At 38.2% G+C, this 27,657-nt stretch overlaps 1 protein-coding gene across 1 annotated transcript in view; it reads left to right on the top strand.

Annotated features, from left to right (window-relative positions):
* Positions 1-20,470: 20,470 nt before the first annotated feature.
* nwk (FCH and double SH3 domains nervous wreck) overlaps positions 20,471-27,657 on the top strand; it is a 431,276-nt gene continuing 424,089 nt past the window's right edge. Inside the window, exon 1 of the mRNA XM_083126323.1 lies at positions 20,471-20,555. Within this exon, the coding sequence (XP_082982449.1) occupies positions 20,535-20,555 (21 nt within the window). The 5' untranslated portion in view covers positions 20,471-20,534. The remainder of the gene's footprint in view (positions 20,556-27,657) is intronic.

Consider the following 27,657-nt stretch of genomic DNA (forward strand, 5'->3'; position numbering starts at 1 on the left):
ATGAGCATTTTAAAATTACGTCCAATTTTACGCAGAATTTTAAAATATAAATAAAGTTCATTTCTTCTTTCCCACCCGATTCCAGAACATTTGTGCATCCCGAAGAAACTATCGCGACACCGAGACAAATGATAAAATTCCGGGATTGTCCCTGAAAATCCGGGACGTATAGCGTTCCTAGCTATGATCTGGCTATCAAAATTCACTCTGCCACCACACGAAAGGTCACACATTTATTAAATTAAGTCTATCTACGAACTTCCATCTTTTCTATATAAAATGAGCAGAAAATGCTTTGAAAAAGCTAATCCCAGCATCTCTTTAAAAATGAATTACAGTGTTAGAATTTGTCTCTTCCTTCTTGCTGCAAAATTGGAAATAACATCATCGGTATTATTTTAATATTCGTACGTATGTACACTTAACAGTGCAGGGTCCATTAGTTGAGGATCTCCCATTGAATTGGAAGGACATTATTTCAAGCTCCTTAATGTTAAACACATCCTCTCGGGTGTTGATGGTGAAACTGGCAGTGTAGCCAAGATCACCAACAATTTGTGCATATTTGAGTACAAGAGCTTGTCACAATTTTCTACTGCCTACAATGCAGACCCTGGGCATGTATTTTCAATTACTGTTTGCCACATTTTTCATTCAGATTTGAAAATGTAAAAAAATATCAACCAGGTCATCCAATATTTTGCAACACTGTTCCAATGAATGAGGAATAGGCATTTCATATTGGAATAAGTTGTTGCAATTTTTTAATGTGATGACTGTGTTCAGATAAACTTGGGTTCATTTCTACAACAAAATGGTCCAAAAATGGACAACAGTAAAGTTTCTGCTATTAGTGTATACGATTTCACAAGTCACCCTACTGAGTATTAATACTTTTCTGTCCATCGTGTGTCGAACAACCTGAGAACGTAACAGAACTTCCCTAGCTATCTTGCACTGCATTTTCTACAACCAAATTACTTTGAGAAGATTGATTGATTTATTTGCATTATTTTACTTCGCTTTTTTGTGCCACTTTTGGCTAATTTCCGAAGATCGGGATGAGTGATGACATGATGAAATTGATGAATGGACACTATGGACCATAGTGCGCGCGGAGCCGTCATTTTGTTTATTTGTGTGCCAGATGGATGGAATCTTCTTAATTTTGCCACCAGAGGGCAATAGCATCGGTTACGCAACGACGTAACAAGGAAACCTTGGTCCGAAGTCGCAACCCTTCAGGCAGCGCATTTTGGATTCTGGCCCAGGGAGAGGAAGTAGTTTTTCCTCTAGACAGACACCTTAAGAAGGTGTCCGAGAAACCACGACATGGGAGGAGAAGGATAAGTACTTTTAAGTTTCGAATTGGCACTCACACACCCAAATTATATTTTGTTCATCTTTCTCGTCCGTTAAACTACGTGGAGAATTGACTTGACTGTAAAGGAATAGATTTAGTTCATCATTATTAGTTATTTAGTTCAAATAATATCCATCCAACTGGCACAAGTGATACGACATGAAAATGTTTAGTTCAGCGAGTTTAACACGACGATCTTTCTTTATGTAGACTAATGGTGCTTGCACATTATGTGAAAATGAATAAACTCGCATATTTTGGAAAAGGTGTTGTATCTGTACTTTCTATTAACATAGCTGCCCCATAGCAAATAAGTAGACCTATAAGGCGGAAATTTCCACTGCGCGCTTGCTAAAGGTTTGTATGCATTAAACATTCAAGTTTAACGTGCATAACACCCACAAACGCCCATGCTGTACTAACCACGGGGGGGGGGGGAGCTCCTTTGAGAAGAGTCAAGGGGAAAAAATTATAACTGATTTGACAGTTTTAATATCGCAGAAAATCCACAGAAATGGGCAATAGTCAGGGTTAAAATATGTGTTGAACAATGTACAAAAATTGCTTTTGGACGCTTCTCTGAAATTATCTATCTCACCCGCTTAATTCTACCACCCATTACAACACTACCATCATATTCTTCACCAACTATTTTTTTTCTAAATCCACAACCACTCAACCCAGAGAGAGTAGAAGTACTAATAGCTGAAGCTAACCCAGATGCAGTTACAATCTCCAATAGGGACAAGTTTCCCATTCCGATCTAGAGTTTAAAAATTGGTTTATTGACTTTCGGGATTATCAAACAGTTGGGAAATTTCAAATTATCAAAAAATTAGAACCTGAGGAATACTTAAATCTTGAATGGTAACAAACGATATCGAGAACTTCTAATGAAATTATAATGTTCGTGCTATAAGTTCACAAGCAGCTGCTTCGGGCAGAAATTGCATGTGGCATTATAGAATTTGTGAAATGTCAGGAGCTTTGTGAGTATTTTCCAGAGAAATTCCTAAACTATCAGGAAATTGCAGACATTTGCTTTGCAGTCCCATCTGGTGTGTGGAATTAATTTATTTCCCATGCGTATAGCATTCTATACGCTTGTAATTTATGAGAACAAAATAAGTCTGAAGAAAATTTAAGAAAAGTCTCTGCGCATAGCGAATAGAAAAGGTAATCTGGTAATTTTACTGAACCAAAAGGGGGGGGGGGTTGTACCCGTTGAACACGTCCCCTTAAATACGCCCATGCCTGCATACATCTCTCTTCCGAGCTGATCCCGTGCCCCCTTCAAGTCGTTCATGTACCGCTGGGGGTACGCGTATCACAGTTTAAGAACCACTTTTCTAGGGTATACGGCGGTATACCCTTTGGTTATCTTTACTCGATAACGTACACCTACTGCATATACTTTCTATTATCGTTTCGTTTATATTTATTCATGTAATTTGGCAATTACTCCAGTGCTTATTAAGGTCAAATACTTCAGGCTTCACGTAATCGGATGATGCGTGTCAGCATTTTATCATCATTTGACTAATATAATTATGGAGTAAACCGTATGTGAATTCTTCAATAATCTTCTTGTTTATCTTACGCACAACAATTGGCGGTGGGATATTAAGACCCCCTGCCCCGACAAAAAATCGTGGTTGCGCCTCTGATTCGTTAATTGGTATTACCTACCTTGTATTGAAATAGCTTCTCTTAGCAGATTGGATTTTATGAATGTGAATTCTGAAAATAGTAGCACAACATCCCAATGTAGCGATGTTCACTCAGTTAATTTTGCACTCTGCTTTGAAAAACTGGAAACCATAGATAGTCAGAGGATAGTGCAATTGTTGCATTGTTACGAAATAGGTACATACGAGTATCCATATTGTTCATATCTATTGTTTAGACAATATGGATTTAAAGTCCTGTGCATTTTGACTGGTGAATAATGATAACAAAAGGAAACCTTCTGAGATGTATCCCTCACATGTTCGTGTACGTATAGCGAACGTTCCGAAGATTTTCAATAAATGCAAGACATTTATTTTAGTAAGTGCAGAAAAGTCTATTGTTTTAAAAGAAAATATACATTTTCAACGGCATATCGCAACCAAAGAAGGAATCTGTGTGTGTGTGTGTGTGTGTGTGTGTGTGTGTGTAAGAGAGACGGAGAGAGAGCCCTGCATTCCACGTGAGACTGCCCTTCCCCCGATCACATGACGTGTGACGTAATTACTCCCCTTCTAAAAAAGAAAATACCTAATAGCAAACAATCTGACTCAGATTCTGCAACAAGCGAGGAATATGGTTACAAAATTTCCTCTTCGCCCTTAGATATACACAGAAAACAATTCATCGCTTGCAAGAACAAGACCTCACAAATAAGTTTTCCAAAAATCCTTTGTATTCTGGTACCTTATTTCTTGATGTTCATTTATTAAACTAAAACAATAGTTGACAGTTGATCGCGATCATTTTCTTTCCAAACGAAACCTATAATAACCAAAAATACCAAGAAACAGTACCTTCATACTTTTAAAATAATTCAAAGTTCAACAACATTAGACATTAGAACATTCTTTGACATACATGACAGAAACAATAACACAGGGTATACAACAGAAATGAAAACATAACAGGTGTTTTATAAAACTTCTTTAGCTTAGAGACATGCACTCTCTTAAACTTATTTTGTTCTGCGCAATGCTTACTAGAACTGACACATTAGTAAAAAAAATTGACAATTCATACGTCCCAATATATATATTTATAAGATAATTTACGCGTTACATTCTTAGAATTTTTTATATAACTTGATTTTATACCATTACTTTGTTACCTAGAGCAAAATTTACAGGACTAAGTTTCCTTTTGCAAATTTATTTTTCCAAGCTATCTTTAAGTTTCGAAATGCTCATCATCAGGAATAATTTCATATTCATTTTCTAATTGCCATCTAATGCTTAAAATATTGCTTAAGTCTCTACCAAGAAAGAGCTGTGCTGGTGTATATTTTGTAGCATAACTAACACGTGAATTGTGTGAATATTGTATTTATTTTAATGCACTTGCCAAATTGGTTTGATCATTAGCAAACAACGCCCTTGAGCTTACTTTAAGTGAGATATATATTTTTCAGCCATATTTGCTTGACATGAATGATGTAAATAATTGTGAAAAAATGTGTATTAACTTCACTTGGATACCCATATGTTAAGAATATATTGTAGAGCTTTTGTACAAGACTTTTGAAGACAATATCTTTAAAGGCTCATAGATAACACATTTTGAAAATGTGCAAACTACCACTAATATAAATTTAAGTCTTTTAGATGGCACCAGTGGCCCCACACAATAAATATGATATTTTTGGCAAGAAACAGAAATGATTTCTGATGATAATTCATTTACTACAGCAACATTTCTACTTCGACTTTGTTGACAAATATCCCAGGCTTGTACGTATCATGTCTTTAACATCCTTAACCATCATTGGCCAGGTTAGGTGTTTTTTTTTTAAAATTCTTTGGTGTCTTCTTTGGGCCTCCCCCATGGCGCAGTGGTAGCGTCGTCGCCTTGTAATCAAGGGGTCCCGGGTTCGATACCCGGTGGAGGCACAAGTGGTTCGGATCCCACTTTAAACTGTAGGTCCAGTCCCAATTAGCCTTACTGTGCATAAAGTGGACTTAAAACAACAAATCAACCAATCTTTGGTGTCTTCAACCAACCCATGTGAGCATCTTGCATAACATTACTATGAATTACAGACTTAATTAAGCAAATGTTCAGGAACCACTATTCTATATGGCATAGTATTGGCTTTAGTTTGATAGAGCAATACATTCTTTACTAATGTGCAGTGGCTGTCCCTCCATGGAACAGAGGGAACAGAATGTTCCCTCCTACTTATCGCCCATTGAAGCTATTTAAATTATCTATATTGACATAATAAGAACATTTCTTTCCACCGTAATCAACATTTCCAAAAGTAACGCCGAACAAAAACTTTCACCGTGACTGGGAATTTGTTTACTTCACCTACCCTCGTCGTTCCACCCTCTACGGCCTGATGCCGAGTATTTCCGACCACGAGCGAAGGTAAACGATCCTCATGGTCCCACCTCCCACCACGGTAGGAAGCTGAGCCAGGCCCGTAGCTAGAGGGAGGCAGGGGGGACAGTTGCCCCCCTCCCCTGAAAACCTGCCCTGCCCCCCTGTGAAAAATACAGAATACATTCCTACCTAGAATTCTCAATAATCTTTACAATTATATCCTGTATTACTCTAGCAACATAACAAAGACATTTATTGATTTTGTGATTTATGAAGGTGTGGGGGATTCCCTATAATGTCGTATCAGGATTGGGGGGAAAAATTCCCTTCCAGATTCAGACTTCAGGATGATTTCGCAATTTTCAGTATCTAGAAGAGTTGTGACATTTTGAGTAGTCTTGTATTCAAGGTGCCTAATGTGTTTGGATGTTTTTCTGGATGTGTTGCTATGAAGTTTGAACTACATATTTTTATGTTTCCCAAGTCTACCTTTTGGCGATTCATGTGATATAGAGAGGGAGTCGATATTTGATTTTTGTTACTTAGCGTTGCTTTTCTGCCACATCTAGCTAATCGTGACAATGAGTGATGACGTGAAATTGATGAAGAGACACTCACAAACACTGCTGCAACCACAGAAGTCAGGGGCACTGTCCTTCCAAACTTGGACGGAAGCCTAATCTGGGGGGGGGGGCAAACATTGATGTAAAGAAACATGCCTAGCAGAATCTTAGAATAGCAGGACAAATGGATACTAAAGATGGAATTAATTTTCAAGTGTTTCTTCCACTTTTTCCCAGACGGCTAAGGGCACTTTCAGGGGCAATTGCACCCTCGATTTCAAATTTTATACAAATAAAAGTACATTTCGTAAAATTTTATTGCTCGCTTCGCTCGCAAGCTCAATGTCTGCTATTCTTATAGTCCAAGTTTAGAGCTATAGCTAGGGGGTGGCGGGAGTCAGCCATGGGAGCCAAAACGATCTAAATGAGAAAGAGAAGTTGGCGCCCCGTGAAATTATTTGCGCCCTATTAAGTAAATATTGTTTTCAGTTTGCAAATATTAGGGTCTAAAGATTTTCCTGCTCGCTTCTATCCCAATATGATTATTTTCTGTAATGCATTCTGAATTACCCGAGAGAGAAGTAAGGCCAGATATATATACACTTCAGATTGTTGCTGCTTAAATGCATGAACAATTCTTTTGAGAAAAAGGAGCACGCACATTTGAGAGACAATTTGGCGGAGGAATTGATCATGTAATGTATTTAAATAATATTTTATATATTAAAGAAACTTTGAATATGTACACAATTTAGCATTAACATGTATTTTCTTATTTTACGTTGCTCCATGTTGCATATGTGTAAAATGTATGTTGTACATGAAAGTTATATGTGTCATATGTACAAAAAGAATGATGTTCGTCATGCATATTGTGTCTTTCAAAAATACAGTTTGTGTGCTTGTTTTCCATTACTATAGCTAATATGAAATTGAACATGTTTGAAAAATATTTCAAATAATTTGTTCAAACAGAAATGCTTCAGCACCGACTTCTACCTCCTTTTCATGATTTACGACGATAATAACATATTTTAATGCCACTATTATTACTACCACTACCACCACTATATTACTATTATTATTATTGGCACGTTTGTCCTGGTACCTCACCCCCTCTCTAGATAAAATATTATGGTTTCGCCTCTCCTCACAAAGAACACTCATGCCCAGGCTCGAACCTGGAACCCCTGGCTTCGTAGTGTGTTATCAGGGCTGGATTAAGGTGGGTGCTATTGATGCTGCAGCAATTAGGCCCATTCCTGAAGTAGGCCTAGATGAAAACACACGAGAATTTTCAGAAAGCTGAACAGTTTTCTTCTGCTATATTAACCTGAAAATAAATCTTAGAATGAAGTTTGGAGTCCCGATTAGCCTATTTACGTTAAACTTTATATTTGTATTCTTTGGTAGTCCGAAAGGTTATTATCGAAATATTGTCGTTTGATTTAGCTCGAACTGTTTTTTGTTCGTTGGAGTTTCAAGATATCATCCCTTTCCTGTTACCTGAAGGGGGGGCGGGGGGGGGGCAAGTGCCCTCTGTACCCTGCTATATCTGTCAATGCAACACAATATTAAAAGTTTGCCCCTTCTAGTATTGACTTCGCCCCCCCCCCCCACTAAGAATTCCTGGCTACGGGCCTGGGCAGAACTCTCTCTGCGAGAGACATAGAGAATTTCTTTTCCTTCGAATTTTTGCTATGTGCTAAAGTTTAATTGCGTCGTAGTGATAATTTTGAGTGTAGAAAGTCTATAGTTTCCTAATCTCATTGCAAAATTGCGTCTGTCATTCATAACGAACTGAAAAAATCTTCTACAGTCTAAGTGTCTGCTAAACGCCTTGGCTAAACGCTGCGAAATAGCTTCCGAGGGAACAGCTCGCGTCCACCTGTTCCCCACCAGCCCCAAGCCAAGACGCACTCAGAGGCAGGACAAGAAAGCGAATGTTGCGAGCTTAGAGTTGCGAATGTTGTATGATCGACCGGCTGAAGACGAAAGCTTTAAGTTCATTGAACTTCACAGAAAAGACAGCAAACCAACACCTATCCTAACTGGATTAAAAACTAAAACGAAATCGTACACAAGGCATTTTCAAATAAGTTACTACAACTCTGTAAAATGATTAACTAGATAATCTTCCAGCGGCAAATTATTGTTGTCCTTGTTTGTTCCTGAGAAGGGAGTTTGGAACAGTTCGGGTTCTGTCACAATTTCTACAAATCTAGTGGACGTCATGAAAAAACTGGGCCATCTGATGAAACAGGTTTCGACAAAACATTTTTTCCCTCTGATCACTCATAAATTGCTTTCATTATTTTTTCTTTGTTGTGCATCAACAATTTTGTTTTTAATTTTTTTTTTACATTTTATCATATTTGCTTTAACAATGTTATTGTCATAATATTAACGTGCTTCATGTATGTCACTCTGACAACTTGTAACATATGTATCGTATATTTATTTGGTTCATTTCAGTAAGGGTTGAATTTTATTTGGTTTACTGTATTACATTACGACAGGTATGGGAGGTGGGGGGCAAGTGCAGGTCACCTATTCCCCTGCCTGATTTAGCACCGCACGCCACTGCTAATGTGTTATGTTTTACCACTTCATTGACTTCCAATTCATCAATTATTTATTTTAACCTTTTATCTTTTAGTTGTTCATTAGATATTGATACAGATTTGTTGATTTGACATGGAAATGAACCCAGTAGTAGCGATTGGGTGCCAAGACGGGGGGGGGGGTAAAAGACAGTATTATTTTTCTTGGGTGACAAGGCTGAGCGTTAAGAGACCATAGTGCGGGGGTATAGTGGCAAAAGTAGGGGTGGAATGGGATGGAGGGGGCTCAATTGCCTCTCACGCCTCCCGCCACTAAGTATATACTGCACACTTTGAAATTGCTTTTCATTGTAATGTATTGCTCGTAGCTTGTTGTTGAGTTTTATGCACAAATAGGTTAATTCAGACTAGAACTACAGATTAAATTGGGATCCACACCATCGTGCAATGACCCTCCACCGCGTATCAAACCAGGGACCCCTTGTTTACAAGGCGACCACGTTACCAGTACGATATCGGGGAGGCCCTATTCTATTGGTATCTGGATATTCTTGCAGCACGCATATCTCGTATCTGCTTTCTACTTTCGAAGAAAGTACAACATAACAACCATACAATTTTACTTTTTTAACATTTCACAATTTGGCTTAATTTCTGATATCTAAGCAATACCTTACCCTAACGAACGAAGTACGTACACTATTTTCAGCTTTTTGAATTAATTAAGATAAATATAGCAACGCTGCAGTTGTGTTTTTTACCCAAAAGTCCCAATTTTCTTGTAACCACATTAGCATAAATATCCAGCATGCCGATATCCAGGTTTCTCCTTTAAAAATTAAAATATTAAATAAGACAACTCAGCATTTCTGACTCTTTTAACTTCCTAATTTCGTTGTTTTTACAGTACCATAAATAACCACTAAAAACTGATTTTACTTCCTAGCTTTAAAAATTAAAACTTTATATGGCATCCCTGTATTGCATACCATTTAGAATTTTCTCATTCGGTTATATTAAAATTAGGACATAGGCATACCGATCTTCAACTTTATATGTTCAAAAATTAAAACAAAATGTGACAATCTTGCACTTTAGATATTTAGTTATTACATTGAATTTTCGCGATGCGCGAAATCGCGAAATGTGAAAAAAAAGATGCAATTTTGAACATTCTGCACGTAACTACACCCCCAATGATGAAATATGCATGAGTTTTATTCACGAAGTAATGCGAAATGTGTGCTTTTCCACGAAATGAACGCTTTTTCGCGAAATAACTGTGAAATATCATCAAATTAAGTAGAAAACACGCAAAAACCGGCAATCGAGGGTGTGCGCCCAAACTTTTGATTTGTAACGAAACGTTTGCCTAAAGTTTCCTACCACTTGCAGCTGAAAAACGTTTTATCTTCGATCACATCAGGAAGACGCTGCAAATTGGGATTTCCCATGCACATAATCTTAGTTCGAAAACTTTGCTCCCTGTCAAGCAGCATTCCTTTCTTCCCCCGAATTTCTACTCAACTTCCAGTTTCATTGAACTTGTTAGCTGTAGCAGCGTTAAGATTAGATTAAGGGAAACAACGGTGTCATTTGTGTTCAGTCATGAATGAATTTTGATTATCATCATGTGATTTTCAACATGTGTTTGTGTATGTGCAGTAGTGATTATTTTATTTGCTGCACAGCAAGGATATCCTTTAAATACATACAATGAATAAATCACTTGAGATATGCAATTTAGAAATGAAGTGATTTTGTGTTGATGTTTTATTTTTGGTTGGACAGCTAAGTACTTGTGTATGTGTACAGTATATAAAAATAAAGTAGTTTATCAATTTATAGCTCTTTTGTAAGTTGTTTCCTCTCATAATGAAAAAGTGTGTGCCAATTTTCTTTCCACCGCTGGTATATACCGCTGATCTAACATTTTATTTACCGCTCTCCTCAGTTTTTATTTACCATAAATTTGTCTCCCTAGTTATTATACAGTAGCATTTACATCCAGTATACTCATTTTCAACTTTCTAGTTTCAAAAGTGAAAAGGTTAGATATGACAACACTGAATTTCCAATTATTAAAAACTTCGCAATTTGTCTATATTCACGACAGTATAAATAACCTATATACTGATTTTTAATTTTCTACCTTCAAAAGTTGAAAGGTTAAAATTGGCAACTTGTATTTCCAATTACTTTAAACTTTCCCCTTTGGCTATATTTAAAGTAGCACATATTAGCAGCAAATTAATTTTCAACTTTCTATCTTGAAAAGTAAATTCGAAAAAAAAGAGGTAGATATGGCAACCATGACACCAGTGACTGACTGTTTTGCATGAAACGATTTGGTCTTCCACAATTGCTTTGCTTTTCCTCTGCATGCAATACATCGCACCCTAGCATTTCGAAGGTCTAACTCATTCTCTGCGATAGTTTGGACAATTTCAACCCGCTCGAACCCATACATCACAAGTCTTCAAGGGATATTCATTCAATATCTACAATGTCCAGATCAGATCCATGGATATTATGGATATCCATTGGATATCCTTAGATGTCCAGTTAAGAATATCTAATTCTGGCTATCCCTTGGACGTCCATGGAATATCCAGAACTGGATATATGAAACTCAACCAATTCTAGATATCCAACACGTAGTCCAATGTAGTCTAAGAAATATATATTTTTCTTATCCATACAATAGAGTACGTACAAAAAGTGTCTAAATCAAAGTATAATGTCCAGGTAACGTCCCAGTTGATATCCAAAACATGTCCAGAAGTGATCTAGAAACTTCCATAACATATCCCTTTTTGGATATCCCTTTATATATAACGTATGAGGGCAAATGGATATCCAGGGGACATACTATGGATGTCTATTGTATATTCCTGGATATCTATTGGATATCCAGAACTTCGGACACGAATACCCAAAGGGTATCCAGTGGATGGATGCCTTTTGGACATTTGCGTCACTTGTTCGGGAACAAATATTCCGAACTAGAACTCTCGTCCGCCATGGTGTGGACTGTAATCTCGGACCAAAATGTAGAACTGCTTTTCCCGAAACTGGTTTCTGAAGTGGTGCTAATCAGAATATTTTGCATGGGGAGCTTCGACTTTCGGTTCGTCTGGGTCGGAGTAGAAAGTGCCAGCCAGGGTCGGAGTTCGACACCGAGTTATCTATCCTATTTCGGTCTGCAGCGCCGAACTAGAACTGATATTACGAGGAGCGATTTCAGTTCGACCCCGAACCAGAATTCCCGATCCCACTCCTATCTGCCCTCCAGACACCCAAATAATGTAGATGATCTTTCTGATATCGAAGAATTTGAATTTCCACATACTCATCCGTACCCCCTCTTCTCTTGTGATTATTTTTATGCAATAATAACTATTATAAACTAATAAGAATAGCCACTTTATATAAATGTATTATTATCATCATTGTATCCGTTGGGAGACTCCTCTACTCGATGTACTACCACATAAGTAAATATCCAGCACAACTGCTTTTCTTATGTTTTTACACTTCATACAATTCATATACTGAAATGTATTTTTATTGTTTGTTCTTATTCACTTTTACACACCTCGTTCAATATTTTTATTTTAATTTGAATTGGTGTTTTGAGTCCACGTTATGCACAGATAGGCTAATCGGTATTGATGCTATGGTTTAAAGTGGGATCCGAACCAATACATGACTCCACCTAGTAAAAACCCGGAAACCTTTGATTACAAGGCGACAAATACGCCTTCGGGGATACACTGCAATATATTTTATTCCCCATTACTATAAACATACATGTTCCCGCGCACCAAAATCTTCTGATGTCATTAAAATAAAATCATGTCAATTGATTTGAAGGATGTTGATACTGGGTGGAAGGGCATTAGACTCTAGCTTGGTGGTGATGACAAGAGTTGTGTAGTAACGGACACTTCTCCTTTCTGCTACTTTAGCTAATCGCGAGGATGAGAATGAGTGATGAAATTGATGAAGGGATATTAAAATAAAATGAACACCCATGCCCAGTCCAGGATTCGAACCAGGAACCCGTTGTTTTAATTTATGATGAATTTGGTCCTCCATGTTGTGGGGACGGCCAAACATAACCTGTAAAATACCAGACCACACACACAGCCTGGAATTGATGGATTAAACGGAAGACGACCCCAGCAAAGGACAAGGCCTCAGGCACTGGTAATTGCAGGGAATGTTAGAGCTATGTTGAGACCAGGCAAGATGAATGAAATAGTAATGGAAATACTTAAATTTGAATGTGACCTTGTTTTCCTACAAGAAATAAGAAAAAGTGTATCAATAAGACGAACCGGACAATTTGGCACAATTGTAACAAAGAACAAGGAGTAGAATTTTAGAAGTTGAAGTAATCGATGAATCGATGAAAGTATATATAGAATAATATTAACTAACTAACTCCATAGCCTTCTTAAACCCGAAGGTTCATGGCTGCAGCAACACAGGCCTTCCATCTTTCCCTATCTTGAGCAAGTTCTATATACTCTTTTCCATCCCTACCGATTTCCTTTAGGTCCATCTCAACGTTGTCCCTCCATCTTCGTCTTGGCCTTCCTACAGGTCTCTTACCACCAGGTTTCCCAACAAGAATCCTGTGAACTCCTCTTTCCTCTCCCATTCGTGCCACATGGCCTGCCCACCTAAGTCTTCTTGATTTAATTATTCTAATAATATCTGGACATGAATACAAATTATGTAGTTCTAAATTATGTAACCTTCTCCACTCACCTGTCTCCTCATCCCTTTTAGGTCCAAAGATTTTCCTAAGGTTCTTATTTTCAAATACTCTCAATTTATGTTCCTCTTTCAATGTAAGGGACCAAGTTTCACATCCATATAATACTACAGGCAAAATTACTGTTTTGTATATTTTAACTTTTAGTTTCTTAGATATTAAACGAGAAGACAAAAGTTTATGAAGAGAGAAGTAACATGCATTTCCTGAATTAAGCCTACTTTTTATTTACTCTTTAATATAATTTTCATTTGTTAATATTACTCCTAAGTATTTGAATTTGGAAACTGGTCAAACGAGTTGTTATCAATAATTAGATTTTGATTATTACCTAACACTTGGTTTCGGCCTGTAAGCATATATTTAGTTTTCTCTTTGTTAACTTCCAAACCTATCTCTTTAGCAGTTTTGAAAAATATTTTAGCATTATTCTTAATTGTATTCACATCATCCCCCAGTAAGTCTACATCATCTGCATATGCTAACAACTGAGTCATACCATTTAATTTTAGTCCTTCTTTAGTTTCTTTTACCTTCCTAACAGAATATCCTAAGGCAAAATTAAAGAGCAATGGAGATAATGCATCTCCTTGTTTTAACCCATCATGAATTGTAAATTTGTCAGACATATTAATACCCACACGAATTTTACTTTCTGTTTCACTGGTGCATATTTTTATCATACTAACAAGCTTCTTAGGTATTCCAAACTCTACTAATATATTATATAATTTATCTCTTTTGACCGAATCATATAGAATAATATTAAAAGAGAAATTCAGAAATATGACAGGAATAACAATTCATGCACCAACTGCAGAAAAAAAAACACGATAGAGAAACGCAAGAGTTCTATGCCGCTTTAGAGAAAGTGTGTAACAATCTTCAGAAGTATGATATGCTAAATATCAGGAGACTTCTACGCAAACATAGAGTAGGTAAGAAATATGCCCTACATGAGATCAGTAGAGAAAATGGGAACCTACTTTGGCAATTTGCCACATGAAACAATATGAGAATAAAAAGTACGTGCTTTCCTTACAAAATGATACATTTAGAAACATGGAAGGGTCCAGAGTAATGGAAAGAAATAGTGAATCAAATAAATCATAACCTTGTAAATGCATAACATGCATCATCCATAACGGATGTGATGAACCGCAGAGGACCAATCTTTGACTATGATTACTATTTGGTGAGGTTCAGAGTTAGAGACAAAGTAATTGACTTGCAAAGGAAGAACAGCATGACAATAAGATGGAATACGGATAAGATGAATAATGAAGTTAATGAATATAGATCTAGATAGAGTAGGAGCATTATTAGAGAAAATTGAAAGGCGGGTAACAGTAGAAGGTGAATTGCAAAGGATAAAAAAAACATGAAAGAAGCCATAAAAGGGACTACGGGAGCAGAAAGGAATGACAGAAATGAAGAATGGTTTAGTGAGGAATGCCAGCAGGCTATATGAGAGAAAAGTAGAGCAAGGGGAAATGTTGGAAAAAGATACATGTAGCAACACAAACAAGTACAGAAATAACTTAGCGGAGACGTAATTAAAATATGCAAACTGAGAAAAAATAATCAATTAATATAAAAAGAAATTTACAAATTACTGAAGAACACTGTCAACAAAATGAAGTAATGAAATTTTATGGAGCTGCAAAGCGAATTGAAATAACGTATGCACCCCAGATGAAGGGATGCAAGGATAAATATCATAGAATCTTAGAACCATAGAGAGAAGGATAATGTGAGAAGATGACTGAAAGTGGGATTGCAAAAGGAATACAGCAAGGAATGCTCTACCAAAGGAGACGGAGAGACAGATCAAGGTGGATGGATGATGTAATGGCATATCTACAACGGATGGGGACTAGGGATTTGAGAAGGAAAACAAGAAACAGAGAAGGCTGAAGGCTGAACATGTTGAGTGCTGGTCTCATGACCTTGCCACCGATTCTAAGTTCCAGTCCTGGTGTGGGCATGAGTGTTTCTTTGTTTTCCTCACTCCTTTGTATAAGTTTCATATTTAACCTAAAAAGAAAATAACATATATCCCCGTATTTAAATAAACTTTCTTGGCTAAACATCAACAAGAGAAGAAAATACTTAATGCACAAAATTCCTAAGAACGGCTCCCCAAAATACTTAGCCGATTAGATATGTTCTCGCATAACATCGATCGAACATGATATGCGCAAAAAACACAATCTAAAAATCCCCAAACATAAAACCGCCACCTATAACAAGTCATTCATTGTTACAGGGATTAAAGAAATGGGACAAATTGCCTGCACCATGACTAATATTATTTGCTTTCATAGTTTTAAGAAAAAAATAAAGAATTTGCTATTGTCCAAACATCTACATTAACTTACATAAATCTTAATAAATGCACCTGCACGTACACATCATATAACGCATACCTATCACCTTCCGCACAATGCACTACTAATGATTATCTTTACTTCACAGTATACACACTAATTAATTCAATGTATTATTTTATCATTGTATAATATTTATATTAACTTTATTGCATTATCATGATCATTATGTTTTTTATTTCTCTCTCTTTTTTATTCATTTATTGCATCTCTGACAAGGGTTGGTTGTAAGAACGGCCCACGAGGTCGAAACACGCCTGCTAAAATAAAGACCTTCTATTCTATTCTATTCATTAATTTAATCTAATCGCCATCCATCCTCACCTCAATTAACTAAACGTAACAGAAAAGGGACGCTAAAAAACAAGAAATGAAAAATAGCAAAGGTGCTACTCTGTTCAACCACATCTGTACCTGCTTACTCGACGCGAGTAAATAAGGAACTTTGTATAATGTTTTTAAAGGTATATTTTATGAAAAGAAGTTTTGTCGTTATGTTTTACTTTTAGTCCACGTTATGCACAGAAGGACTGGACCTACAATTTAAAGTTGTATCCGATTCACTATGTGCATCCTTCGGGTATCAACCAGTCGGTTTGTCAAAAAAGCATTTTTGGAACATTGCATAACTGGTGGTTGTTCTGCATATTTTTCAAAGAACTTAACTTGAAAAATGTTGCTACAGATTTTCTCTGTGTCGTGCCAATTCACTATCAGAATTAGTTGCTCAAGATATCCCCTTCTCTTTTTTTGGTAAAATTACATACTATTCATGACTTGCTTAGAGCTATTATTCCTACTACAGGACACAAAGATACGTAGGTTGTTCTGTTTTCGTAAATTTCAATTTGGATACCTCAGGGAAATAACGTGCTTTGTCCATTTTCTTGATTTTACAGGAGAGTACGTTATTTCCTTGTTATGAGCATATTCTTTTTCTGTATACGCAAAGAAAACCTCTTTGGAAAAGATGGAAGAAGTACGTTCTATTCTTGTGCAATCCCTAGATAGAAAGACCCTTCACATAGCTATTTGATAGCACCTTTATCTCAATTTGGCTAAATATGGACAAAGCACGTTCTTTCCATCTGGTCTTCATTTGAATGCAATATTATATTCAAATTTGGTGCAATGTAGTACTTTTCAATCACTACATTTTTGACAGCACGTTACGCTTAACAATAGACCACGAGGGTCGATAAAATATACCAGAAAATCAGTATTTACAATATAAATGATCTTATTGTCATACATTTCAACAATTCATAGCTCCCTCACGTTGTTGCGAGTTATATAGTTCTACAGACTGCATTATAACACAATGCAAAATCGTTTTATTCTTGTTATTGTTCTTTATATGGTTCATTTTACTTTGTTTTCTGCCACTTTTGGCTAAAAGCGAAGGTCAGGATGAGTGATGATGAAATTGATGATGGGGACGCTCACAAATAACACCCATGCACAGGCCGGGATTTGAACCTGGGATTTCTGGTGTCGTAGCGCACTATGCTAACCTCTCCGCCACGGGGATCGGCTAAAATAATTTTTAGTTAGTTAGACAGGTGCAAATAGTCGGTAGTGCTGACACATTTCAACAAACAAACGACGTAAAAATTTCAAGATTTACGATTTCAAGACCAAAAAAACCGACACACAAGCCAATAATTCAAAACCTTCTAAATAAACGTGCAGAATATGTAGCGGTCGGTTTGATATAATCAAGAAACATTTTTGTCGAAAAACATTACATTGGAAATTTACAAAATCTTTTCTTTTTTAAAAAAAAAGTTTTATGATCTCAAAGTCCCTGTGACTAACACATATTGAAATTTCTCCATGCGTAGCGAATTAAACGCCTTTGGAATTGCTCGCTAAGGTCTCCCCCTACTCACCACATGGTTCATATGATTTAATTATTACACAAGGTTATCCTACATTTGTACCGGATTGTACCACTTTTACTTTACTTTGTACCGAGTAATCGCAAATTGAATTTGGGGGAAACAACTTCACACAGCCCCCTCCCCCACAGTTTTGTACCGTCAGAAGAATTCCATCGGAATACATGACGTTTGAACCGACATGTACTACATTTTGTTTTGTTTTGATTTGATTTGATTTAGTTTATTTTACTTCGCGTTTTGTGCCTCTTGGCTAATTTGCGAAGATGGGGATGAGTGATGAAATGATGAAATTGATGAATGGACATTCACAAACAACCAAGCCCGACCGGGATTCGAACCCGGGACCCTTGGCGTCGCAGCGCGATGTGCTAACCACTCGGCCACAGGGTCGGGCACATTTTGTTTTGTATTTTTACCATAACGTTTTTCGAGAAATTTGGAAAAATTGTAAAAATTGCGGGTCTGTCTCCACTTGAAAGTGGAGGACAAAATACATATGAAATAGATAGTATGTATTGTACCGGTTTGTACCGTTATCGATTTCCAGCAATTACTGTTCAAAGATGTAAAAAAGTAAAAAAAAAGTAAAGTGCTCCCTGTGCTTTGCACCACGTCATGGAGGCGTATAGGGGGTGTGGGGTTAGGGCCACACACTTTCTTGATCTCGACCGAAGGAGGAGGTGATGTACTCAGCACCACGCCCCTGCCCGCCTTTACCCCCCCCCCCCCCCAGAGTTTCCTCCAGATACCCACTTTATACTACGCTGGGTGGGCTCCGGAACGCTTGAACAGGTTGAAAAAGTCCCGGTTCTCCCCCGCCGGGGATCGAAACCAGGTCTCTCGCATGGTAGTCAGACGCCCTAACGACTGCGCGGTCTTCAAGGATGGCGGAGTGGAAATAACGTAATCGAATGTAATGGATGTTTCTCTCTTCCAGTAACCGTACAAAACCGTGTAATCACGTCACTACATGTACAAACTGTTAAAAATATTATTATTGTATTAAATGTAGCAGAAAAATGTGTATCGTCACAGGCAATAAAAATGGGAACCCTAGATCCTGAAGGAGAGGCCTCCCCGATGGCGCAGTGGGAGCGTCCTCGCCTTGTAATCAAGGGGTCCTGGGTTCGATACCCGGTGGAGGCACATAGTGGTTCGGATCCCACTTTAAACTGTAGGTCCAGTCCCGATTAACCTTACTGTGCATAAAGTGGACTTAAAACACCAAATCAATCTAATCCAATCCTAGATCTGAAATACTCGTTTCCAGCAAGATGTTATGTGTGTTGCCTAACACTACGGCGGTGATAGAACTTGCCATTAAAATCCACTTATCGCCGTAGCAACACGCATAACGCTTTGCAGGGAAGCAAGTATTTCAGGATCTAGGTATCCCACTTTTATTGGCGGTGACTGTAAATGATCATACTCTCGACACTCTATCTCACAATCTTTTATTATACGCGTACGTATACATAATTAAAAGATTTACATAATATTTTTAAAATGGGGAAAAAAAGGTTAGTGGAGCAATTAAGTTAAGGCCAGAGATCGACGTCTTGGCCGATCATGTCATTTCTACATCAGTGGCGGCGATTAGGGGGGCGAGGGGGGCAGTTGGCCCCCCTATTTTTCACCACTTTTGCCTTCGCACTATGCTAAATGTTATGTACAAAGAGATATATACTGTCTTTGCCCCCCCCAGTTTTGGCACCTTGTCCCCCGGTTTTGGAATCCAATCACCGCCACTGTCTCCTATGTATGCCAGATCGCAAAGTAATCTTCGTTGACATAAACGATTGAAATATGATTCTGATTACCTGCTCTCATCATCAGGTGAAGATTGTGGTAGCGAAATAGGAAACAATTGATTTAGGAGAAACAGTTCGTCATCCAAATAAGAAAATGTAAATGATTTGGCACCAACTCCAGCCGTCAGTGGGGTGTGGAAGTTGAAAACCTTGGCTTCCGTGGCCAACTATGCGCTTATTTTACTTTCATTATTAATGTATGCCGCAGTCAAGGTTTTAAAAATTTATCTCGTTATTCTTGAAATGCTTAGAGATCTGAAAAGTAGGAAGTTCTGAACTTTTAAATGCATAAGAGTATATATACGTAGGCTACATATGTGTGTGTGTGTGTGTGTGTGTGTGTGTGTGTGCATGCTTACAGCACATGCGGTGCCCCCCCGAAAATATTTCTGGATCCGCCTATGGATTAATGTATAATTTTGTAAGTAATTTTACACAATCTTGTTGTGCGTAATTTGCTTAGTAGTCATGCCTCATAAAAGTAGAGCTCACTTGATAATATTTCGTCCATCTTTGCGATCACCCCAAAAACTGATTACACACCACTGTTTGAAAATATTTTAAAGATTTGTCATTATTATCGCACACGAACTCATCTCTCATTCTTCAGTGTGAGTAAATTTTCGTCACTTTGCGCAAATTGGCGTTAAACTTCTTTTCGCAGCAATGATCGGTAGCCTAATTCGCATTTGACACGGTGACCTAGAGGGCGTTTACGATGCTGAAGGTGGGTCATTCCGAATTGGGTCACGTGACACAAGTTAATGCAGTCTGTGCAGCGCGAGGATTACGTGAACTTCCAATCAGTTCGTAATACGTTAATTTCTCCTCTACGTTCCATCGTTACGCACGGAACTGTTTCTTGGATCGTAGTATCTAGTAGATAGAACAGAAGTAAGTGAAGTGGGGGAGGAAACCGGAACAGCCAGAACGTCAATACGGATTGTGCATGACTTGCAGGGGGAGGCGAGCTGAAAGGAACGGCCAGTACTCGCCCGATGGTTTGAAATCAATATGGCTTTCGTTGCAAGTTGGACTTGGTGAATACACGTTGTGCTGTGCTTTGGATCTGTGAGATTTAGTACATCTTTTCCGGAATAATGCAATCGCCACCGAGAAAGGTCAGTGAATCCCTTATTGTTTTTTCGAGCATTTTACATGTGCCATTTATTAGAGCACGAAATTGTTAACTACATTCTGATCTTTCGAACAAAATACGTGACTTTCTTTCTCGTGCTATCATCTTTCGCCGGTGATAAGTAGGCCTAACTGGTCCCATGTGACTGATACTCAACATGAACAATTGCGTACAAGGGCACATGTGTTACGAATGGTGATTTTAACCTTGCAAATTAGGCACTTTTTAATACAAAAGATTTTAGGCAAATAACGTAATTTTAAAACTGATGTTAGCGAGAGGATCAATATTCAGAATTCATTTAGTGTTGTATGATTTCTGATCTACATGCTACTGACGTTTGTCTTTCTGTTAAAGTGATGAAAATTACCTACGAAGTCCTAACACCTGCACAAGCAAAAAGAAAAACATTTGTCAGAGAAGTGTGTAGATTCGGATGTATAAGAACAAAATCGCTGCAAGCGTTTAGAATATGGACCACGCGTTCTATACTACGAATACGTAAATTGTTTTACTGTTAAAATGGGCAGCTAAGTCTATATTTGGGAAAATTGCTAGTTACAGCATCACGTCTTTTGTCGTAATCGTGGTATAGACCATGAAAGTATATTTAGAAGTCGGGTATTAGCAGAAAGCGTGTTCACGGGGGAGACGGTGGTGAGAATTCTCCCCCATAAAATAACTCCGGGTAAACGAAGTAATTTCTAATCTCATCGTATACCAGTAATTATGTTATCCACGTGTATAACAAATCGATTCTCTTTTTAAACTTTTTAAATCGTCAAATACAAAACCCTTAATGAAATCATACCATTCAATTACTAGCTTCGATTCAAAAAGTAAAGATCGTTGTAGCAGCACATACCTAGAGCATTGTTCCATTGCCAAGTCGCGTTTATTCCACTTTTGTCTAATTGCGACGATGCGGATGAATAGTAACTGAATTAAATTGTGAAGCGAACCTCACAAAGGAACATCTATGCGCAGGCCGAGGCTCGAACCTGGATCCGAGGTATCTTCCACTTTGGAGCGATTTTACAATATATGACAATTTCCCGATTTCGTTCATATTTCGCATACTCAATAATTTAGGGCTCCTAACCACGAATCTGCAGTTAAAATTTGGCGCTCACGTGTGGAACTTGCAAAATAAGGGGGTCCGTGATCGCAACCGACAATGCACAATTGCTCATTATTTATCGCAAGATTTTGCGTTTGGAATACTTAAAGAACGAAATATATATTCCTGATATTACTACGACCCCAAATTTTAACTATGTTTGCCTAACCTAACCTAACCTAACCTTGCTGTGCATGGTTTGTGGGGCTATCCATTAATGGTTTGTGGGGCTATCCATGAATGGTTTGTGGGGCTATCCGAGAATGGTTCGTGGTGCTACCTGTGCATCGTTAGAGGGGTTTAATGCTAATTGCGACCAGGCACCTTAAAAAAATACCAGTTTCGTAGTACTTGAGCGACAAATTTCAACCACAGAATCCTGATCAAGTGTCCTAAATTAGTGAGTATGCGAAATATGAACGAATGCCCAGTATTATTAATATTTACCCAACCGAAACTAACTAAAAAATGGCTTTTTCCAAAGCAAAACTTACGGAAGAATGGACATTAATTCCTTCCTTCAAAAGACGCCATCTTCCTCACGTGAACAACTGAGGGTCTCATTTATCGCACAACAATTTAGCAACCTTGTGTACTGAACACAACGTAACGAATAACAGGTCTCACACAGTGGCGTGCCCAGGATTTTTGAAAGGGAGGGGTTACGTACACTGTTTTTTGTAGTCATCCCTCATTTTGCCATCTTTTCCTACATTTGACTTTCTTTTTTTTTTAGGAATACTAGGCTAAAGGGGGGGGGGGTTATAACCTCCACCAACCCCCCCTTGGGCACGGCACTGGTCTCACATATCGTACAACAATTTAATAGCAACCTTGGGTACTGAACGCAACGTAACGAATTGCGAACGTCACTTGTTCATATGAGAAAAATGGCTCCCATCGTTGTTGATGTATCGAGAATCAGCGTGGTTATTCACAACGTTATTTTACAATTTCTACATGTGATCACCAAATCTTAACTGCAGATACGTCATCAGTGAGTATTCGAATTATTAACGAAATTATGCCTTTTTTTGGTATTGTAAAATCGCAACCTTCTACACGTTATTTTGTAAGTTCCACACCTGAGCGCCAAATTTTAACTTCAGATTCGTGATTAACATGTCTAAATTAGTGAGTATACGAAATATGAAAGAAATCCGGGAATTGTCCAGTATTGTAAAATCGTACCTCCACTTTATTATCAAGGTGGGAACACGTCGGTTGATCTTCGACTTCCTTGGTTTGAAATTTCAACGTAATTGAATGTGGAACATAAGTTGTTCTCAGCAGAGCACAAATGACCTTGAGTTGATGGAGGGAACATGCTGTAAAATACCCGAATATATTAAATCCATTCAGATTACTGGGAACCTATCCTTCTTATCCGTTGCGAACTATACCCGTGCAGTAGAGGGCACAGGAAGGAAAGTAAAAGTAAAGTGAAGGTGTATAGGAGGTTTGTGATCAGCACCACGCCCCTGTCTGCCCTTATCCCCCAGAGTTTTCTCCAGGTAGCCACTTCATACGACGCTGGGTGGGCACCGGAGCCAGTTGAACAGGTGGACAAATTCCCGGTTCTCCCCCGCCGGGGGTGGAACCCGGGTCTCTCGTATGGTAGTCAACAGCAGCTCAAAGTGGATAGGGAATTACGGGGGAACTGGCAGCGAAGTGAGTGGAGGGATTCGGTTCGATTGTTATTTAATTTTTAGTACATTTGTCTGCAAATAATATTATCTTTTAATAACATGAAGATAAATAATTGCATTCAGATACGTGCGGGTGGCAAAAATTAAGGACGGGCTCCCGATGGGGAGGGGAGGGGGAGGTTGTGAAATATTTTGATTTCTTACTTGACATCTGAAATCGCCAGAAAGCAACTGTTGTGTGAATAGCTCCAAAAATAGAGGAGTTGCTTTTCGGTATGTCGTTATAGTAGTGAAACTAGTGACTTGAAAAAATAGTAAAAATATTGAACCAAGTTGTGAATAAGGAGCCATATCCCTCAGTTTCGAAGTTCCTGGCCATTTGCTGCGAGTACAGTTGGAGCACACCAGTAGTTATGAGAGCAAGTATTGGACATGCCTGAAGCAAGGTTTCGCTTCGTTCCTTCCTGCCTCAGTTTCCACCACGTTCTTTGGGATACGTTGTTTTTCAACCTTTTCTCGATAATGTGGTTGATGCCATATTTATTATTAATTTTTTTTTTACAGAATATGCGTTACTTGCAACTAGAGTTGCAAAAAAAACGGCTTTTTTTTTTAAGGGTATTCAACCCCGGGATCGTTCGAACAATGTCACAGGCAGCGAGAATTCTTGCCAGGAGATCCTCTTCAGTCTACGGGTACGCCAGAACTTTGTGCGACGATGTCATGCCTGCAGCGAAGCTGGGGGACGCCACTTTGAACAACTGTTGTGAATGTTGTGAAACTTGTGCAGATAATAAAAGTATTACATCTTCATACACAGATTTTCGCTTATAACTTTCGACTAACAAGGGAGGTTATCTAAGTGTCCCCACTTCAATTTGTCCTCATCTTAACATTTGGGGGGGGTGCCCCCTAAAACAGTTTTTTAGCCGAAACAAAAAAACACGTATTTCTTCCTTTGGGTTCCTCTATACACCTGCCAAGTTTCATGGAAATTGGAGGGGGACACAGGGGTCAAATCCCCACTTCAATTTGTCCTCATCTTAACATTTGGGGGGGGGGGGTGCCCCCTAAAACAGTTTTTTAGCCGAAACAAAAAAACACGTATTTCTTCCTTTGGGTTCCTCTATACACCTGCCAAGTTTCATGGAAATTGGAGGGGGACACAGGGGTCAAATCCCCACTTCAATTTGTCCTCATCTTAACATTTGGGGGGGGGGGGGGGTGACCCCTAAAACAGTTTTTTAGCCGAAACAAAAAAACACGTATTTCTTCCTTTGGGTTCCTCTATACACCTGCCAAGTTTCATGGAAATTGGAGGGGGACACAGGGGTCAAATCCCCACTTCAATTTGTCCTCATCTTAACATTTGGGGGGGGGGGGGTGCTCCCTAGAACTGATTTTTAGCAGAAACAAAAAAAACACGTATTTCTTCCTTTGGGGCCCTCTATACACCTGCCAAGTTTCATAGATAACCTCCCTTGTAAGTCGTTTCCAGACCAGGTTTCCTTATCTCAAATTGATACATGTGCCCTTCTCCATCATGCCTGAAAGTTTGTATCATCAGCCCGGAAACACCCTCAATTTGACAGCAATTCTATACATAATTGAACTATGATTATGCCATTCTTGCTATATTAATATTAATTAAGATTGCATATTAATTTCCATATAAACTTTAAAGATCAAAAAATGTATTTATGAGTGAAATTGTTGGGATCAGGGCATCGACATGTAAGAAATAAATTTACTGGGCTGTGGTGTCACAAAGGTTGAAAACCACTGCAACAAGCAACCAAAATACATCACTAGTTACTCCGTGACCAGATTTAGCAGCCATTTAACCAAATTATACATGATGTACTGGACAGCCAGAATACAAATATATATTTTACTGAACACAAAATTTAATGTAAAGAGATTTGATATTATATTTTCAAAAGGTAGGGCAGTATTTTCTTTTTTGCTTCATGTGTGTGTTCGTATAACAAATTCAATCATTGAAAATCATATCATATTATTAGGTTCTATTAAAAACACATACAAAACTACTCTAGTTATGTGAATATGTTTATACTACATAAGCCTACCGAAATATGAAAATAACACTCGGAAAGAACCGCCCATTCAAAAAAGCCAGCTTTCTTGAAAACACTGTTTATGTCTAGCTACGAATTTCATATTGTAAATTGTATTTTATATTTAGAAATTAGTGCCTATTTTACAGTAGGGAGATAAACAAAATCCATGGAACAGGAAAAATACTGCCAACTCCTGTATTTTTATTGATTTGAGAAACTTTTGTGAAAAAGCCGAATAAAGCCCAACCAAAAAAGCCACGGAAAAATACTTTGTTTTTTTTTCTAAAAAAGCTGTTTTTTTCGACCTCTTCCAACTCTACTTGCAACACTGCCACGCGCCCTTTCAAGACAGGAAGCAAAGTCACAGACGCTATCAAATGTTATGTTGGAGTGCAAGCATGCAGGCAACAAAACTGTCTCTGTTGAACGTTCGTAGCGCTGAAACGACGCACCAACAGAAAATATGATACGCAGAATATTTGTTTGTTTTGATATCCTCTATACGTTTCTGTTCTCCGCAAGCACTATTTATATCGTCCTCTAAAGGTGAGAGTGAGCTACATCCTGAGTTTTTACCCCGAGTGGCATGGAGGAAGTTTCGTAGTTTTAACTCTGCGATGGCATCTACTCTTCTGAACTCTATGGTAACTTTAACACGTTTTGCACATTCCATTACCGACTATTGACCTGTAAGTAGAATAATGGAAAGGCAATTTTCATATGCAATGGGACAATCTAGACTAAATCTGCGATTTTTACGGTGGGATCCAAACTACTGTGTTCCGGTGTCGGTAATCGAATCCGGGGTCATTCACTACAGTGCAGGGTTGTCAAAGTTCCAGGAATTTTAAATAAATTCAATTCCGGTCCAGGAGAGAAAATCAGCAAGTGTAACTGTGTTCTGGACCGTAAAGAACCTTTTTATTTGTAAAGTATTTCAATTCTGTCCAGGAACCTTTTTTTCCGGATGAATATATGTACGGTCCAGAAATCTTTCTTCCGGGTCAATAGGGCTTGGAACTTGGACGGGATTGAAATTGTGTGAGAAAGAAGGTTCCGGTTCTGTTGCGGAACCGAATAGAACCCATTAGACTTTAAGAACCCTGCCACAGTGCGCTATTGGGGAAGCCGTAAAACCTTTGTGCTTGACGTCACTTTATTATAGACATCCGCACGAAGGTAAACAGTAGTCCTACAAAGAACAACGGGCAAGTGGGAAAAGGACAAAAACTGCCGTCCAAGAGCAGCACCAAGTACATTTACCAAAGCTTTGTAGATTTTATAGGTTAAAAAGCCCGCTACCATGAAACACTTCGATCGAGTACGCTCCCATAGATGCATAAAATTCAGATTGAAAGCGTCTAAAGTTGCCGCAGTTATCGCCGTCACAATGTTGACGACTTGCCATCATTTCGATCCCCCGTCCCTCCTAAATTACTACTATATTACAATTATTCTCCTAAAGTGTTGAGGTTTTCGGTTCTTTATCTACAAAAACGTATCGTAGAATAATTAAGCAGAATTCCTGGCTGCCGAAGGGGGAGGAATGTTTCTTTTCCTCACCATCTTAAAATTCTTCTACAGATTTCGCTCACATACAATAGGTTACAGATACTCAATGTTGTCTAGCAGCTGTTCAAAGTTCTGCTCATAATCTTTAAATTTACGACAGTTATTGCAGTTAAAATAACGTTTTTGGGAATTGGCCTATACTCTCCTCCTAAAATATGCATTTTATCTCTTCAAATTGTATGGAAAAATTGTGGCGCCAAATGTCTCCAAACCACTGTTAGTTTAGTTCCTCATATTCTGAAAATTTATTGTAGAGAGGTTTTTCTTTGTAGAACACGTGTACCGTAGCTTCTCGCTCTTCATCTTGAAATGCGACGTTGGATTTCGCTCAAATAAAGTAGCGTTGTAACATTTTAAGGTATCTAACTGCAATAAAACTATTTCAGTGCAATCACTATACTTTTGTGGATTAGAAGTTTTTATGATCATAAAATTACCATTGTGAAGTTCCCCCTTTCCCCTATGTGATACAAATGGTTTCAGGATATCATAAGATTGATTAATTGATTTGGTTAATTTTACTTCGCATTTCTGTCACTTTTAGACAATCGCGATGATGAAGATGAGTGATGGTATGATGAAATTGATGGAGGCACACTCACAAAGAACACCAATGCCAGGCCAGGTTTCAAACCCGGAAACTCTGGCGTCATAGCTCGCTGT

Source organism: Lepisma saccharinum, chromosome 8, assembly GCF_977018435.1.
Source record: "Lepisma saccharinum chromosome 8, izLepSacc3.1, whole genome shotgun sequence".
Lineage (NCBI taxonomy): Eukaryota > Metazoa > Arthropoda > Insecta > Zygentoma > Lepismatidae > Lepisma > Lepisma saccharinum.